The sequence below is a fragment of the Pezoporus occidentalis genome, unplaced genomic scaffold (assembly GCF_034315485.1).
Source record: "Pezoporus occidentalis ecotype Australia unplaced genomic scaffold, CSIRO_AGI_Poc_V1 ctg38, whole genome shotgun sequence".
NCBI classification, from domain to species: Eukaryota; Metazoa; Chordata; class Aves; order Psittaciformes; family Psittacidae; genus Pezoporus; species Pezoporus occidentalis.
Genome location: NW_026915702.1, coordinates 7,093,849 through 7,112,642, shown reverse-complemented (window position 1 = coordinate 7,112,642; position 18,794 = coordinate 7,093,849). Strand labels below are relative to the sequence as shown.

Genomic DNA, 18,794 nt, shown 5'->3' with positions numbered 1-18,794 from the left:
GTTCAGCAGAGACCTGTCAAAGCAGTCAGAGGCTGGAACACTTGCCCTGCAAGGAGAGCCTGAGAGAAGTGTGGTTGTTCAAGCTGGAGAAGGGAGGACTAAAAGTAGCTTGTCTTGTGCAAGTATGGAGATTATCAGGACTATATGATACAATGATGGATGGTGAGAGAGTGAGAAGCAGTGAGTGTAAGCTGAAACAAAATGTTTTTACTGGTTATAAATAAAACTTTTTCCTTACAAGGACATCCAGGCAGTAATGTGGCTTTCCCAAAGAGCTGGGGCAGTTACAGTCCCTGGAGGCTTCCAAGACTGGACTGGTGAAGTCCTGAGCAACCTCACCTGACCTTCTCCTCTGAGCGGGAGGGGTTTGAGTAGAGAGCTCCTAAGGACCCTTCCAGCCAGAACTGTCCTATGACTGAGTGTATTGTAAGAAACTAGAAATGTAGTAACAAAGGCATTTCCTGTGTAAAACAGTAAGTTGAAGTGTTCTCATTTCTAATTTTCTGACAAAAAATGTTTTCTTCAGTTTTGGGTATCAAACTGGTAACTTTTTCATTATCGTATAAAGAAAGCAAAAGAGAAAATGAAAACTAAAAAGTTAAAATCACCAAAAATATAAAAAAAAAACCCTCAGCAATTTTGTTGGGAAAAAAAAGAGCAGTTAATACTTCATGTTCCCACAGAGATGGTTGATCGATTTATTTATTTAAATTGGGTTTAGAAAGTGAAATTCACAGAAGAGCTGAGGTAGGAAGGACCTCTGGTCTAGTCCAATGCTCCTGCTCAAGCAGGGACACCTAGTGCATGTTGCTCAGGGCCATGCCTGCTTTGGTGTTGATCATCTGCAAGGATGGAGACTCCACAGTCTGCCTTGGGCAGTAAGATGTAGTCTTTAATTGTGCTAAGGGCTAAAAAAATTTTCTTCCTGTATTTAATTTCCTGTATTACCATTGGTGCCCACTGCCAAGTTGTTACAGAAGGCTGTTTATTAGAGTAATTTAATATGGCATTTAAGACGAGGAGCTCTGTTATGACTTTGCACCTTTGTGAAAGGAAGAGAAGAGGCTTTGGCTAAAATGACTCAAGCAAAATGGGTACATTGATACTTTAACAGGATCTTCTCTGTTATGATTTTTCAAAATGCGAATGCTAGTAAAATATTTATCTTCAAGAAGCAAAAATATACGTAAAAGTTGTTTGATGGTTATATAGATCTGTAAAAACTTGTTTTGTTCTGCACAGATGTTTGTAGGTGATTATGGATTATAGACTGACTGTAGACAATAGAATAAATCTAAACCTTTACATTTTTTCACTAGCTAAAAATTCAGTGTGCTGCTAAGAAGCCTAACTGGTCTTCCTGTTGATAAACAGAAGAAAACTATATGCATCGTGGGAACGCTGTAAAATATATTTTTTCCTCTTCAATCCCTAGGTTGCGCAAGGTAATTTAATAGGACAAATAAATCTAGAAATCTAGTGACAGGAAATCTGGCATCAGATCCACTGTATAGCTCAAAAATGTTCTTATTTATTGTGTAGTTTGAACTCTTGCCATGTTAAATAGAACTCTATATCTTTATCTCAATCAATAAGTGTGTACTCATGTAAGTAGGCTATATGACTTTTTTGAATTACAGTGCCTCCCCGGAGACCAAAAGAATGTGAGAACAACATCTTGTGGTACTCCAGGAAAGATCTATTGGACTGAAAATATCTTGTTTCTGTTGTAGACCAGCAATCACCTCCTTGGGCCAAAGCCATTTCCCCTGGACAGATTGTTAGCAATATTATATAGTATTGTGGACAACAGAGTTGCTCCAACTGCAAATATATTTTCCCAGGTGAGTGTGTACTTATTTTTTTCATTTCTTTTTTACTGTCTGGAATTTTTGAAAGGGTTTTACCTTTTTTTTTTTTTTTTTTGCGTCTATTCTCATTCCATCTAATTTGAATTAAATGTAGTGAGAAAACAACCACAGCAGTAATCTAAAGGTGAAAGCTTAGCATAATATTTGTCTGTAATACTAGCTATGAGTTCAGGAAGAAACCTAATAGTTAACTTTTCCTGATCCTGGGCTGTGATATGTGTTTATTAGTTCTGTGGCTTCTCACTGAAGTCTGTTACCCTTTTTGTATTTCGGTTAAGTGTGTAAATGTTCACTGTCCTATAGCCAAAATTAGTTACCTTGTAACACGTGTTACAGAAATACAGTGGTGAAGAAAGAGCAGAGAGAGAAATAAGGTATTTGCAGGTGAAAAGTGTTGTCATACATGTATTTTGGGGATAATGTTTTCATTCAGACCAGCTCTTGCAGAAGAGAGTCAGTGTCCGATTTCGCTAGATGGCAGCATAACTGTGGAGTTGAATGGAATTGAGTAAATCTAGTTTTCTCTAGAGCTCTGGGTTTGTCAAGTGTAAATACCTGTATAATTAAAGATAGTTTTCTGTTGTCGACTTGATTCCTAGGCTTTTCATGTTTACCTTAGAAGATCTCGATTTCTTTCCTGCTTTCCAGTTGTGCTTAACTTTTGCCTATAGAAATATTTTTTACTTTTCCTTGCTAGGTCTCACATTTAACAAAAGATTATTTGCATCTGATGTCTGCTTTCCTGTAAAGTTCTAGGACACATATGCTCAAGATGCGTAACAGTTTGTTACTGCTTTAATCATTCCTGTTCAGTGTTCACACAAATATTTGGCAGAATTAATCTCCCAAATTTGTAGAATAACCAACAGTAAATATACATATTGTAAAATCAGCCAACAGAGAAGCTAGGGAATTGTAGTGCTTTATTTAACCATCGGTAGGTGCATATCTTCATTAATAGTGGGGGGGACCCAAGTGCTTTACAGATGCGATAGGCAACTTAAACCTTCACATAATCTCTATCAAGCTCCTTTAGTTAAAGGTTATTATATGATCTGAAGCATGAGACATTATTAGACATCAACTTGGAAAATCTAATACAAGCATTTACTTTTTTGTAACTAGATACGTAGTTTTTCAGCTTAGAGTCTGCCCCCCCCCCCCTTGAGATGTCAATGGAATAGCTTCAGAGGTGGTCAGGAAGTGGCTGAAAAATAAAGTTTAGGCACATTTATGCATCCTGTACTTGTTTCTTGCCTTTCTTCTGTGATTTCACAGCACCTCAGGAATTCCGTGTGTATTCAAGAAGGAACCCTAACTCTCTGTTTCAACCCTAACTCTTCTAGTATTTCAAAGCTACGTGAAGTTTCTGATGGGCAAATGTCATATGAAAGGACACCAAATGTTGTTGAAGCAGGTAGTTTCCGACTAGACTTTGAGTGATTACTGCAACCTTGTAGCTACTTACAGCAATTTTGAGGCGCAAAGAACACAAGGATCTTGGTGTTCATAAAGATGCATAAATTTGGCCAGCTGTATCTATGATCTCTTTTTTTTCTGGCTAGTGTCAGATGTAGCCTGTTTTTTTTATGAATGTTTTGTTGATTCTTTAATTTACTGTACTGTAAAGTCTGTCAGTCAAATCTGTCAGTCAAGGTATCGGTCAGTCTTGCAGGATGCTGGCTTTGTGTTTTCCTCTGCGCAGTGCATTTTTGATTGAAGACACAAAATGTTGAAGCTGAAATTCAGAATACTGAGGCAGAAGGCAATTGTCTTATTTAATGATGTTAGATTATCAACAATGATTGATCTAGGTTTAGTTCAGTAATAAACGGAGTCGTATAACACTGTTATTAAAATTGAGAAAAAAGTAAGATAGATACAGTCCAAGTAATGTTCAGATTGGTTTCACCACTTCTCCGAATCTACTGGTGAGCCACTGTGTAGGTACTACTTGTTTTAAGTCTCTCCCTGACCCATTCATCTCATAGCATGACTTGAAAAGACATGGATGTATCATATAACAGTTTTACAGTGTATTTCTAATTTAGTAATGTCTGCATATTTTACGTGCATCCAGATGAGAGAACATGTCATTATTTCAAGGCACAGTTAAGAATTACCGAAGACATAGTTTACACTATATTGTATACACTATAGTGTAATTCCCTCTTAGACTAAATTGCAGACTGAAAAAATCTGTATAAATGCTTCAATCTAATTTAGAGTGTACACTAGGTGGCAGTGGTATCAAAGAATAACTGGAATTCTTTATTTTTTCTGAATATATAAAGATTAAGCGATAAAAAAGAAAAAGGTTGTATTAAGCCTTAACCAGGTTAGGGCAAAGAAGTTGAAATTAAATTTTTTTTTACAAAACCAAGATTTATAAGTGAATTTGTAATATTTTTAATTATTAAAGCCATTTTTGCATTCAAAATCTAATGTAAATGAAAAAAAATGCAGCAGAATTTAAAATAGGGTTTTGGAAGTAGTTCTATCTAGGCATAAAATTAAATTTCATAGTTTAAACCAACTTACATTCCCCTGATTTTTGCCACTAGTTGTTCTGTAAATATATTTTTTTAATAAATATTTAGGAGCTGGATTATCCTTAGCAGTATCAATACTGCTAGATACCATAAGCTTTTATTTGCTTGTTTGTGTGTACATCATGGAAATCATTCTTGAATTGTACAGAAGTTTAAAATGTTTTAAATAAAATGTTGGGCCTATTAACTGATTCAAAATTAATTTTTAGTTCTCTTTAATTTGAAACTGAAAGGCTGTACATGAACCAAACACTTATTAATTCTCCCCATGTACTGTCAGAAAATAGCGTGTCTTAGCTTTAAAGTTGATCAACAATGTCAGTCAAGATTCAAGAAGGAGTAGCAGCTGCTTCAAGTTCTGTCATGTTGCTGATATTTCTTATTGCTTCTTGTTTCATGTGCATAATTTCTATTCACATGAAAATTTTGGTTATTAGCTTTTCAAAAATGAAACTTTTATGCTAATAAGGAGCAAAATTTCAATTTTCTGGTTAATGCTAGGGTTTATTGAAAATCTTTCATTTTTACTGAATAGAATTTCAACCTAAAATTTGAATCTTAATCTAACTTTTGCCTTTTGGTGTTAATTAGTCCTTAACATGTTCTCATACTTTTTTCAAACAAAAAGTTAATGTGTTCCTTTCAGAAGTGTGGTCTTTGCAATTGATAAGAGACTAAGCTTTGCCTGCTGGAACTTCTTGCTGTAATTGGCTTACATGAGAAACAATGGGGCTCATTCATTTTGTTTTTTTCTCACTAACCAGTACCAGGGAGTAGCACCAGGGGAAAAAACCCAAACATCCAAGTTTCCACTTCTGCAAATGAAAATTGTTTCAGTTACCCCCATAAAAGCTGAAATTTCTCTCAGTTTTGTGCTGGTTTTAGGTAAAATTTTAATACATTTAGTGAGGATTGATTGAGAAAAAGTTAAAGTAAGATTTTTATTGTTATGTTAGGCTACTGTTGTAAGTATGTATGTGAATATAGGTCTGTATTTTTTTGATAAGTTTTTAGTACTCCTTTTCCTCCAGAATATTCACTGGTTTTCTTAGTAGTTCTGATTTGTTGTGATACTGGTTTTTAATACATTGTGTTAGTGTAACATGTCACTAAATTTGGTTTTTGAAATTATTTGCTTGGTATTTAAAGCCAGAGATAACAGAGCTTAGAGCACTATTGATTTCTGCAGCACCTTCAGAGGACAAGATCTTTAAATGTTCTTTCTTCATATGGACTTATAATTTAATAATTTAACAGATTGAAGACGGTATTGCCACCATCACTGGGCAGTCATGTTCTGTGCCTGGGACAGAACTCACACAGTTGATGTTTTGATCAGATGTATGGCTAGGTCAAGCATGTGGCTGAAGTATTTTAAAAGATAATATATTTGTAATGGTGGAAAACTTAGAATCATAGAATAGAATCATAGAATAATTAGGGTTAGAAAGGACTTTAAGATTATCCATTTCCAACCCCCTTGTCATGGGCAGGGACTCCTCACACTAAACCATGTCACCCAAGGCTTTGTCCAGCCTGGCCTTGAACACCTCCAGGGATGGAGCATTCGCAGCCTCCCTGGGAAACCCATTCCAGTGCCTCACCAGTAAAGAATTTCTTCCTTATATCCAATCTAAACTTCCCCTGTTTAAGTTTTAACCCGTTACTCCTTGTCCTGTCACTGCAGTCCCTAATGAATAGTCCATCCCCAGCATCCCTGTAGCCCCCCTTCAGATACTGGAAGGCTGCTATGAGGTCTCCACACAGCCTTCTCCAGGCTGAACAGCCCCAACTTTCTCAGCCTATCTTCATATGGGAGGTGTTCCAGTCCCCTGATCATTTTTGTGGACTTGTTCCACCAGTTCCATGTCCTTTTTATGTTGAGGACTTCAGATATACTTTCACACAATGTTAAAAACGTTGGGGTATACAGTATGCATCTTACAACAGCAGGTAAATCATAGGTTTTCCTTACCTAGGTACAGCAGTTGATGCATTTTCAGGCTTAGGGGGCAACCAGGAGTATGATTTATGTGTCTTCTGGACTTACTGTGCAGAATATGAAGTGTGCATTGTATCCAAGTGCAATTATTACAAAACATGGGGATACAAAGAAACTTTATAATGCCTACTAAAAGTGCATTTTGCAAAGGTTCTGAAAGTCTACTCAGTTCTGGTATGTATAAGAGGAGAGCTTCATTTTATGTTTCCCACGTTCAGACAGAAATATAACATTATTCTCATCATAAAAATGTGCCTTAGTATAGGACATGGGTGAATCTGTACACCAAACATTGTGCCAGAATTATCAGCGCTGATTTAAATCAGCTCATTTTACATTAAAGGCTACAAGGACATCTAAATTTATATCAGAACCAATAAGCAAGTAGATATTTTCATTGTCATAATTATAGCTTATGTTATGGTGTACAAGCCAAAATTAACCTTTCCTCTACCAAAATGATTTTTCAATTCCTTCTTCAAATCATTTCAGTAATCCGAACCATTTTTCATTTTCTAGACATTTTATCTTGCTTCAGCTTTCCTGTGAAATACACTTTTCATAAAGAGAATTGACTAGATCTACCTGTAGTTTTGAGTTATGATATCTGTATTATGTAAAAATTGAATTAGACCTTTTGCCTTGCATACTTCTGCAGATTTTATTCCTGTTAATGCATCCCTGAATGTTTGGAAAGACATCTATGCAGAGAGATGTGATAACTTCTCAGAATGTACTTATACCTGAAAATTGCTGAATAGGTAGCTAAACTGATCAGTAAGTTCAGTTCTGTTTGCATTTTCACTCTAGTGCATCAGACTGTAAGATCACCTTAGAAAAGTTTGGTTTCTATTTATATTTTGCACCAGGTTTGGTTTTACTGTTGCTCATTATATTCCACTGATATTCTTAGGTAGTTGTATAGTTAGAATTTACTTCTGACTATAGTGCATTTGGAAACAGATTTCTACAAAGGCTGTTTATCCCTGTGTGTATAAGGTGACATATTGCGTGTTTTGCGCCTCAGTCTAAATTTCACTTATTAGAGATTTCTTATCTGTTTGAGACTGGATCTAAGAAAAGAATCTGAATTTCCTAAGAATACCACAAATTCTTGAAACTAATATAATTATAAATGTGTAAGAACTTGGAATGAAGGTTAACCAACTTAAAATATTTCAGTCTGGAAAAGCAGTGAATAGCATGGCAAATTGCTGGCCACAGAGCAGGAGCTTTTTATCTGAAGTTAGAATAAGTCTGCAGATACGAGATTTAGAGTAGTGTGCTAAGTGCTGGTATTGATGTACAGTGGGTCTATTAGAAATACACAAACCCACTGATGTACATAGCATGCCTCCAGCTGGAGGGAGCCAGAGGAATGTAATTTCCTTCAATTAAAGAGGGAAAAAAAAAAAAAAAGAAATGCCTTTTCATGGAGTATAAAAATCTGAGAGGTTTCTTTTCTTTTTGTCTTGCTTTCTTGTCTGCCTAACATGGATAGATGAAGAAAAAAATAGTGTTACATGTGTAAACTGGAACAGTATGTAGCAATTTACTTGCAGGATTTCTTTGTCCCTGTTGTGTTAGAAATATGCTTTATATCTTTCTTTTTTTCAGATGAGAATTTGGTACTTAAGCTACCCTTTTTGTAACTTGCCAACTATGGTAAAATTCTGATTGCAGGATTGAAAAGATGTCTGGCTCCGTTATTTACTTATTTGATGAAGGGTTTGCTTTTATTATTGCATAGCCTTCCTGGACACTAGATACCCACACCACAATTGTAGAACTAACTCTGTTAATGCATTATATTAGATCCTCTTGATGTAGGAACTTTGATAAAGAGGAATGCTGTCAACAGGTTTTTTTTTTTTCCAAATGTAAAACACTGCAATTGCTTCTACAAGCTCAGTTTGTGTTAATGTTTGGAAATACTAAGTTTTCCATTCTGCACTTGACAGCTCTTGGCAGAATGAGAATTATTCATTTTTGCCAGATCAGCTGTTCCTGTATGGTTTTCCAGCTTTCCTTGCTTTTGTGGGGACTGCTCGTAAGAGCATTTTACATCTGACTAGAGCATTTAAGACAACTGGAATACTTGCCTACCTGCTCACTTTTGACTGGAGAGTTTCCAGGGAAAAGATCTGTTTGAAAATGTGTGTTGTGTTGTGCTGTGCTATTCCCTAAGAGACAGAACAAAGATGAGTGAGAGCCATTTTTAATTTAGAGTGTGTGAAAAATACAGAACATGCTCTTGCAATGGTTGTGTCATAAGTAGATTTTTTCAGGGTGGGTCATTAGTCTTTTTGAAAACAAGCAAAATGCTGAAAAAATGGAAGTTCCTGCTGATTCTGCTTTTTCTTCTCTGAAGCCACTTTTCTTTGCTTCCCTTTTACTGTGACAGTTCCAAACTGTTGTGCTTGTCTTTCTTCTGGATAACCACATAGAGTCAGTGCTAAAATTTTACCTGAAAAGTTAATAGCAATGTTGGCTACGTAAGTGTATGGGATGACTCCTTGGTAGAATGTACTTCTGTCCTGTTCTTACATGAACTTAATATTCAAAACTTCATGACTGAAGTTTATATTTTGGTGAGATTTCTTGTTTTCTGGTTGAATGTTTACCAGGAAAGTTTTTAATCTCATGAATAACTTTGCAAGTGATTCAAGACTTAATTACAGTTTATCATGCATCTGAATTTGGAGAGTGTCTTACTTTGCTTTATACACCCATTAAGGAAGTACTGAGCAGCAGTACCTCGAGATTAGGTAGAGGTTTAAATAGTCATATACAAAAACGTTGATATATTTGAACAATTATTTTGTATGTTGTTTAAATGTTGAATTACTGAGTATTAAAGTAGCAGACATTCAGAAGTGAGATAATTGTTAAAGTTGGTGTCTCTTGGAGTTGCAGGTGTATGTAATTTTTTTCTTAAATTTTGTTTCTGGGATATGACCAAACATTATATGAGCATCTCTCATATAAGGAAGAGCTCAGGGAGTGGGGCCTGCTCAGCCTGGACGAGAGAAGGGTCAGGGGGGATCTGATCAGTGTATGTAAGTATTGAGTCTGGTCCCATCCACTTGACGTCCTCCCTTCTTCTCAGTGGTACTAGGCAGTAGGACAAGGGGCAGTGGGCATAAACTAAGACACAGGAAGTTCCACCTGAACATAAGGGTGAACTTGTTTACTGTGAGGGTGACTGAGCATTAGAGTAAGTTATCCAGAGAGGCTATGGAGTCTCCTTCCCTGGAGATACTCAGGAGCTGTTTGGACACAATCCTGAGTAATGTGCTCTGGATGACCTTGCTTGAGCAGGGACGTTGGACTAGATGACCTCCAGTGGTCCCTTCCACCCTCAACCATTCTATGATTCTGAGATTTCCCTATCTTTGTGGTTTCTTGAGTTCTAGATTTAAATTACAAGAGAAAATGTCATCAGCCTCTGCTTCTGTCCTGTTGATTTAATCTGCAAATGATTGTTTGCATTTCACTGGCCTACTCTTGTTTCAGAGGAAAGTACATAAAATTACACAGCTTAATCCAGTCTGCCCGTGAAAGTTGTCATCCCCATAGTGGTCATATTATGATTTCTTGCAGGGGGAAGTATTTATTTTTACAAAAAAAAAAAAAAAAAGGAAATAGATGGAAAAGGTCTTAAAAGCTTTTTTTTATCCTTTTTATTATTTTTCATGAAAACTGCTAAGATTTGATATATACCTCTCTGTCTAGTCCATCAGAAGACTTTTGCTTCATAGCCTCTCTATGGTAGGAATGACTGAATATAAACCTTAGACTCTGGAGTTATCTCATTCTCTTTACTGGTTCTAATAAGCTTCCCCTCCTCTTCCAGTACAGGTGAAGATACATAGACACATCTTGCCACTACAGCATATTTTTTAGTCTTACGTTATATACAAAATGTATGTATGATTTGTATATCCCCTTCAGGTGTACTGTCCAAATGGGGTTCTAATGCACCTTTTTGTCCTGTTACTTCATGGTTGTCCAATACTTAAAAGATCGGCTTGAATTGTTAGAACGGCTTTCTTTGCAGTCAGAAACTTGTAGCTGCATTTTTTATAAGCTTATATTATTACTGTTGTATTTAATCCTAATGCCTAATTCTTTCTAGGTCGATTATGCATCAGACATGCTTAATTTTGCTGGATCTGTCTATTGATTAGAAAGTACAGTAATCTATTGATCAGTACTCTTGATTTTCAGTAGGTTTGGGAAGATGGTGATAAGAGGTAATAAATAACTCTTATTTTCTCATTTTCTGTTACTGGTCACTGGACTAATCTGGCAGAAATTCATGAGCTGAAATAGGAACTTAATGTGATGCACAGCATGGTGACATAGTTAGCACTTTAGCACTGACTATGGCAGCTTGAGAGAGCCTGCTGTTCAGCAAAAGGAAAGGAGAAAACATTACTTGCTTTTAACCAAATAGCTGACTGTATGTTTTTTTTTAAGTCTCAGCATGGCTGTGAATAAAAATTAAAGTATTCTTAGTTCAAGTAGTACTTTCTAATTAAAATTGTGAAGAAACTAATCGGCTTGATTCCTTCTAGTTTTAGTTGAAGAAAAAAGAGCATCTTTTAGAAAAACTAGTTATATTTGAGCTATGTTATGTTGTTTGACCTAGTATGATCTTGTTCTCGTTTTGTGGGGGTATATATTTAATACAGCTTTAGAATCTCTTGGGAGGCTTTCTTAATCAAATTCTATTCTGTTTGAATTCTTTCTTTTCAGTAATTTAAAGTGGAACACTTACCTTATTTCTGCGAAGAGCTTCTGGTGATAGTGCCTAGCTTTGCCCTTAATCTGTGTCTTAGAAACTTAATGCATTTAACAAGAAAAATTGTTGTGAATTATTGAAAACCAGTTTTATTAGAAGAAATTTTGGTTATGACAAAGGAAAGGCTATTGAGAGGGAGGGAGGGAGAGAAGGCTTCAGATGAAATTGAGTTTCTCAGGAAGATAAAGGGAATTCCTAAATTTGTTCTGCCTTTTATCTAGAAAAAAAACAACTCATTTAAAAATATTCTTGCTATTTCATCTTAGTTTGTATTTCATTAGCATCTCCCTAAGAATTTGCAGAGTCAAATAAACCAGTAACTAGCGCTATGATAAGGCTTTCTAATATTGATTTACACTAAATTTGTACTTTTCAGATACAATCAAATAAAAAATACAGGTTTTGAAGTAGCTATGCAAGTTTCCTACAAAAGTGATGAAGACTTATATACTCCCTGAATGTGTTAGTAACTTTCACAAACAATTCTGGTGTCCCTGTGATCTTAATGTTATATATCTCTTTGAGCCCTTCACATGTCTTAGATTGCATGCTATATAACAAAGGGAATGTGTTGCATCAGCCAACAGTTTCTTCAGCTTCTGTTCTCTTGGTGCATTATTTGTAAACAGTATTGAAGCTTCAAATTTTAACTTATCTATGAAAATGTGTTAGTGTATAAAGGAAGTAAATATGAATACATGGAAGATGAGACAGTTTCTTCCCTCCTTCCAAACTCTGTCCTTTCCATCCCTTTCTTTACATAATTATTTAGAAATTGGCTTCAGGCACTTTGTGGAGGGAGCATCCTTCAGTACTCCAGGAACAAATTCACACTGTGTTTACATCAAGCAGTTGCAGCTGACGCTTGTTAGTGATTGCCTCCCAGATTAAAAAAAAATTCTTCACTGTGGTACATGAACTCCTATTGTTTGGAGATAAATAATCGGCTCATCCCCTCTTTAGGGAAGAACAAAGAACATAATAGTACATCTGGTTCATCTGTTAAGACAGCAAAGATTAATTAAGCAAATACTGCAGAACCTCTCTTGATAACACATATATCTAAAACTGGCCTGTGTATGATAAGTTTTTTAATCAGTTTGCTTTAACCATTTCGTGTATGCACATAACCTATTCCAGAATCACCAGATATTCATAGAAATAAGTTAGGACACAGTACTAAGATGAGGCAAATCAGAGAATTAGGGTAGCATTCATTAATTCTCTTGCAAGTCTCTTAGTTCAAGATGATATGGTTAGGAAGATGTAAGACTAGAAGGAACCTGTTGGGCCTCCAGGTGATGTTATTAGCATTTCATAAATTTTATCTGTCTCTTCCTTAAAAATGATTTGGCTGGTTTCTGAAAATTTGGATCGCAGCCTGTCTGGGGGAATGAACCATTTCTTTATTGAGTACTTGTACAGAACCTGGTACAGTGACGCACAATTTTAAACCTCGAACTAGCCTGTGTAGTCAAATTGTTACATCGAGCATCTCCATTTCTTCACTTCCCTCTTGGCTAGCACTAATGTCTAGTTACAGGTTTAATACTACTCCAGGCCAATTTTACCTGCTTTACTTTTTGCTAACATTGTCGTTTAGCTTAAATAGCTTTATGTGCTCCTTACTTCAGCAGAGTTGTAAGGGCACAGATATCCTCTCAAGATCTTAATTTTGCAAGTCTTCGCGTATTAAATATGTCTCTTCTCTGCACATACAGTAATGAATGTAATTGCAGCTTCAGTAACAGCATGAAGACTGGTTAAAGAGTTGGCTATAATTTTATGTTCTCTTTACTGATATGCTGCTTGTGCTGGTTCTGATATGGTCCCTGTCTACTGCCTGCCTAATGTGCTCTTACATCTCCCTATCTAGGTTATATTCTTTTTAGATAGTTATACCCCACTTGTCACTTCAATACAGATGATTCTGCTGTATCACATATGAAATAAATCTGTGGCATTGTATCTGTACCAGGGACCTCTTCTGGTTTTTTATGAGGCTGGGAAGTACTGAGGCTAAGTACATGTACAGTATTAGAGCACAAGGTAGCAAAATGGTACATTAAAGAATATGTTGGATCACTTCAGTGAATACTTGTACTGTTTCTGCCCTGCCAGCTGCAGTCAGTTCTGACTACTGACTTTCTACTTGACATCCCTCCTGCCCCAAAGACCCTCTGCTGCCTTCTGTGTCCATTTGATAGGGATAGTGGGGCTTGCCACAGTATCTTAGACAAAAGCAGCAGCTGCATTACAGTTAATTTGAAAGAGAGGATTTCAAAATATGAAGCTTGTTGACAACAGAATGCCTCCTGATACATGAGGGATAGTTAAGAATTGGCTTAATCTCTCTTCCCCGTCTATGGAAATGAAAACTGGAAAATAATGGGGGGAGGGAGCAGTGTGGAAAATTGTTAGCAGGGTATGAGCAAATCTCACTTATGCAAAGTTTATATTCTTAGTAAGTGTTGGAAATATTACTTATTTAAAATAGGAAGAGTGTCAGAATAGGCTGAAACAAATCTTACAGCAGCTCAGACTTGGAAAAGCTTCATTCAGAAAAATATGTTTTTAGAAGAGGCATTGCTGAATATCTGAAGGTGCGTTAGGAGCTGCACAAGGTCTCTGTCCTTACCACCTTACGATTTAATTTCTCACATGCAGTGAAGGAGGGTGGATGACAGAAAAAATAATGTGATTATTTTGGATGAGATTGATTTCTTGCTGTGTGTGAGTGTCTGCAGAGTAAAAGTGTATCTGACCTAGTCACTTAGGGTGCATTTCTGGTTAATGGAGAGAAATAGACATGTAGAGAACATCCCATGTGCCTTGATGTAGACATGAGCATGTAAAGCCACTCTGTTTATGAAAAGCTTAAATTATCTAGATTAGGTTACAGTGTAGCATGTCCTGATGTACTGATTTTGCTCCATCAACTAGACAGGGAGTCAAGAATACCTCAAATTTACGATGTGTTTATCTAAAGTATTGTGTCCTGAAGGACTGAAAAGTGTTTTCTCAATAGTTACTCTTCATACTGACCAAAAGGTGTTTTCTCAGTAATTACACTGAGTTGCTTGTAAAATAAACAGTAAAATGCACCATCAAATATCCCTTCTTGGATGTCATATTCCTAGTCAAAATGCTTGCAGAATAGGGGAAATGATTGATTTATACATCTTCCCACTCATTCCTCCTGTGGATTAAGTTGGCCGGTTATGCTGCACTGTATACCTGGGAAGAGCCTGCCCAGGGTTGCATTGGGTGGCAGGCAAGCTGGGGTTGGCCTTCCCATCTTTTGTTTTGATGGATCGCTCTTTACTTATTCCTGAGAGCAACCGCTGAAGCCCTGTCTTTTCAATGACAAGGTTTTCCTGGTAGAAGCTTATTTTACAGAATTCTGTGGTAGTGATCTGTCATTTTACATCCTTGAAATTGCAACGTGAACCATATATCTTTGAACCGTATTTCAGTAACAGCATCTGCAGAGCAGCTCAGTGTCTTGTAGGAAACACTCTGAGAGTGATCTTTTTTCTATGTGAGAAAGCTAAGTATGTCAAGAAAGGTTGGATCTTCCGCCTTTGTTTGAAATGCGCAGAGGCAGGGTGAACCTCTGCGAGTGGAATTGATAGAAGAATTACAAAAAAAAGTAAAAGGTCACTCAGTTATTTAAATTTCAGGAAGCATTTTAGAGGTAAAATTTCAAAATATGACTTAGCTTATGCAGAGTGGATTTTGGGCATAGCTTAAATGAAAATTGTAATATTTGAAGACAGCTCTAGTTCAGATGAGCAGATGCTGATCTGTAAGTGTGTTGCATTAACATGTGATGGGGAAAATTTAAAATCTGTATGAGGTCATAAAAATTAAAATAAATCCCAGTACCAAAATTTCTGTATTTTAATACCCAAATTAGCGTTTTGTTTTCTAAATAATATTTTTGAATATTACTGTAAATTTGTGTATGTTGGCATTTTTAACAACACATGGTGCTACCTCTCCATAGCAATTCACATAAAACATTGAAAGGTATCTTTCAGTGTGCATGTTTTTACATATATTTTTTTCCTTTCTGCTTACCTTCCGTATGTGCTTCTCAAAATATAATACAAATGAAAAGTGGGAAATTCACCATACTTTTATGAATGCATTAGAACATTCCAGTAAGAGGGGCAGAATATACAGACAGGACACGTGTAGCTTCTGAAAGGTTCAGAATTCAGACATTGGTTGCTAGTGAGTTTGAAAAAAAACCCTGGAGGGGTGGTAGCTGAAGTATTTATTAAAGGCATAGATAGAGAAAATGATGACCCAAGTTGATCTAATTTAATAATTGAAGACTGCTGGGTATGTTTTAGACCATCTGTGACCTACATAAAATGAACAAGGAGGTCTTCCATGTTCTAGATATTTAGACAAGAAATATGAAGGAGCACATCAACAGATGAACAAATCATACGCAAAAAAAAAACGCTATGGTTGATACGGAGAGTAAACAGATTGACTTAAGAGATTACCACACAGACATGAGAAGAAAACTGAGGATTGTTGTTACAAAATGATCTTTTTCAGCCTTTTTTATTTATCACTAGCATATGGCCTAGGAAGACTTTTTGCAACAAATATTTTGTAGCCTGGAGTGGCCTCTAATGGATGTATGACACTGATGGTGCAGAGAAAAGCTTTTTAATAATTTGTGTGACTGTAGTGCTTGTGAAAGATGCTAGACTGCCAGCCTAGAAGATTGGGAAACTGAAGTAATCTCTTCTGATTCACTGAACAGGTATAGCAGGGCCATCAATGGCATAAACCCTCTGTATTGCTTTTTGATTGTATCCTGAAAAACGTATCTTCTGCTTTTAGCTGGCTGCCTGTTAGTTAATAAGGACAGAGATTTACCATTTAATTTCATCATGGATACTTAGCTGTTACAAAGGAGCTTTTGACAAAAGCTGAGCTTTTGTTTAAATTATAAATTTGTATCATAAAATGAAAGGACTACCAGTAGAAGTAGTGAAGGGGGAAGGATAACTAACTGGGAACACATGGTGACTGGCTGACTGGAGTTGTTGCATGGTAGGCTGGGGTGCCTTTTGCTTTCTCTCCTAGACAAAGAAAAAACCATTGAGATGTCACTGGTTTTAACCTTGTGGTATGCATTTCACAGTACTAACTTGTGGAGTGTCACTTACTACTTAATTTAGTGTGTTCCCTACGCAGCCGTGACCAGAACCAGTCCAGTTCTTAATGACGGGGAGAAGTAAAGAGGTACAGGTAGAGCTTTAGCATGGCAATATCTCCTTAGCAGGAAAGAAATATACTTTTATCATTTCTGTGATTAGATTAATACCTACTCAAACCAGTGTCTTATTCTCATATCCCATACCAAAAAATAGCCCAAATTTTAATTCTACTCATTGTCTGGAATTCACTTCAGTGAGCCAGACTGCCATCCGATGAGAGCAAAGCCATCTTGATCTGGTTCCGGTGAGGCTTTTGTAACTTTGCATAGTGCTGAGGCACCAGTGGTAGCTCGATGTGTTGGAGTAGGCAGGATGGAAAGTGGTAATCATGCTAGAAATCATCAATATGGTAGGAGATAAAAAATAGTGCTTGAAGTCTTTATTTAATTCTCTTGTTAGTAAAAGTGTTTATGCAGATACTAAAAAAGACAGGTACAAAGAAAGAAGGTTAATTGTCTGTACTCTGAAAACCAAAGGTGTTTCAGACTGCCCAAAGTTGATAGTGCCTAAGACCTGGAAAAACAGAACTAAACATAAAAATAAGTAATGTAGACAGTTTGAAGTGATTAGGCACCTACACTTACCATATTTTCAGTAAGCTAAAATGCTGCTTTTTAGCGTGGGTAATTTTTGTTTTAATTCCCGTGGTTCTTTGACATGAACAGAGGTGAGATTTTGCCTGATGTTTTGTTAAAGAAAACAAACAAAACCCCAAACCCACCCCCCCCCCATCAGTGAAAAGTCAGAATGAAGTGGTAAATTCAAATTAGCATGTATAAGTGGAAATAACCTGAAATAAAGCTGTTCGGAAAAAGTCAAATAATTGGAAAGTAATAACACTTAAAAGAAGATGTAGGCATAAAGAGTGGCAAAAATTAAAGGCTAGAAGGGAATGACTTGTGAAGAAAGATTAAAGGAAATGAACAGATGTAATTATTACTTATAGCTCTCTGTGTGCTTGGTGATGTTCAAATGAAGAGAGATGATCCCTACACTAATTTGACTAAATAGCTACCAGGGGATGAAAAAAAATTTTGACAGTCTTATAAGCTTCAAGTGCCAAGAAGGGATTCATTTAAAGGAGTCCAAAGAGGTCTAAGTAGGAGTAATGAAATAAGATGAGGGCAATCTTAGTTTCAAATACCATAAAAAAAAACCCAACCTTTTTACTAGAAATGTTCAAGTGTGTAATAGTTTCCCCTGAAGTTTTGGTGGAGTGCCCCGCTGCTGGAGCTGTTAAAAATGATAGTGGACAAAGCATTCAGACATAAACTGGAGGAAAGAATTCTGCCTAGGAAGGAGGAGAGTGAAAATGATGTTAAAGATATTTTCTATCTCTATGATTTCAAATATAAGTTAACAAAATAAGACTGGTGGTGCACTAGTGAAACATAATTTATGTAAATTTGCTTTAGAATAGGCATTAACCTTGATCCTTACTTCAATTCTGCATTAAGCCTTGCCTTTGATACAGTAATCTTCATTAAAACTGAATATTTCATGATTTAACTCCCTCTGCCTCATGAGCGGAACAATACTTTTATCAGTATTACCTATAAAAGTGCTATCCATATGAAGTATCCATTGCATCAGATGGTCAGCTCGCTGAAGGTCATATTCATATGAATAAAAGTACTGAAACGCAGGGGGTACATTTATTAAAAAACAGTTAACTCTTATTTTACAATCAAATGTTAAAAAGCCAGTTAAATGGCTCTTCTTGCACGTTGAGTTAGGAAATGTTGTACTAATAAATACCCTATTCTTCAGAGCTAAAAAAAAAAATAAACCTGGATGAATGGGGAAAAAAAGTATTGGCAGATGTGATGTGTGTCAAGTGTGTCATGTAACTGTCAATCACTGTCATCTTCATAATACTTTTAACTGAATCTGCTTAGGTAGTAAGAGAGAAGCTGCTCATTTTGATGTTAAATCATAATATGTTTTAAATAGGAAGAGGCAGGAACTGGAAACCAGGGGCATAAAGTTTGCCAGTGTACTTCATCCTCTGGGGAGTTTGTAGCTGAAGTCACTGACCCAGTACAGACATACTCAGGTTGCTCACTGCTCATAAAGGGAGACATTTGGAAGATTACACTTTTCGTCTTGTGAAAAGATGAGCAAGTATTTATCTTAGTTATTTTGTAATACTTTTAAACATTTTTTATTGTATGTTTGATTGTTTCATATGTAATCATAGTTGAGAACTTCATGTGAAATGACGCAGGCATTGATCTGATCAACTTTAAAACTGATTGATAGGTCAGGACGCTTAGGTCAATGTAGGGATCAACAGTAAAAGTTCAAGGAAGGAAT

General features: G+C 36.3%; 1 protein-coding gene across 2 annotated transcripts in view; it reads left to right on the top strand.

Annotated features, from left to right (window-relative positions):
- ORC5 (origin recognition complex subunit 5) overlaps positions 1-18,794 on the top strand; it is a 72,278-nt gene that overhangs the window by 30,475 nt on the left and 23,009 nt on the right. For both annotated transcript variants that reach the window (XM_062632013.1, XM_062632014.1), the window contains one exon: positions 1,734-1,844. In XM_062632013.1, the coding sequence (XP_062487997.1) occupies positions 1,734-1,844 (111 nt within the window). The remainder of the gene's footprint in view (positions 1-1,733; positions 1,845-18,794) is intronic.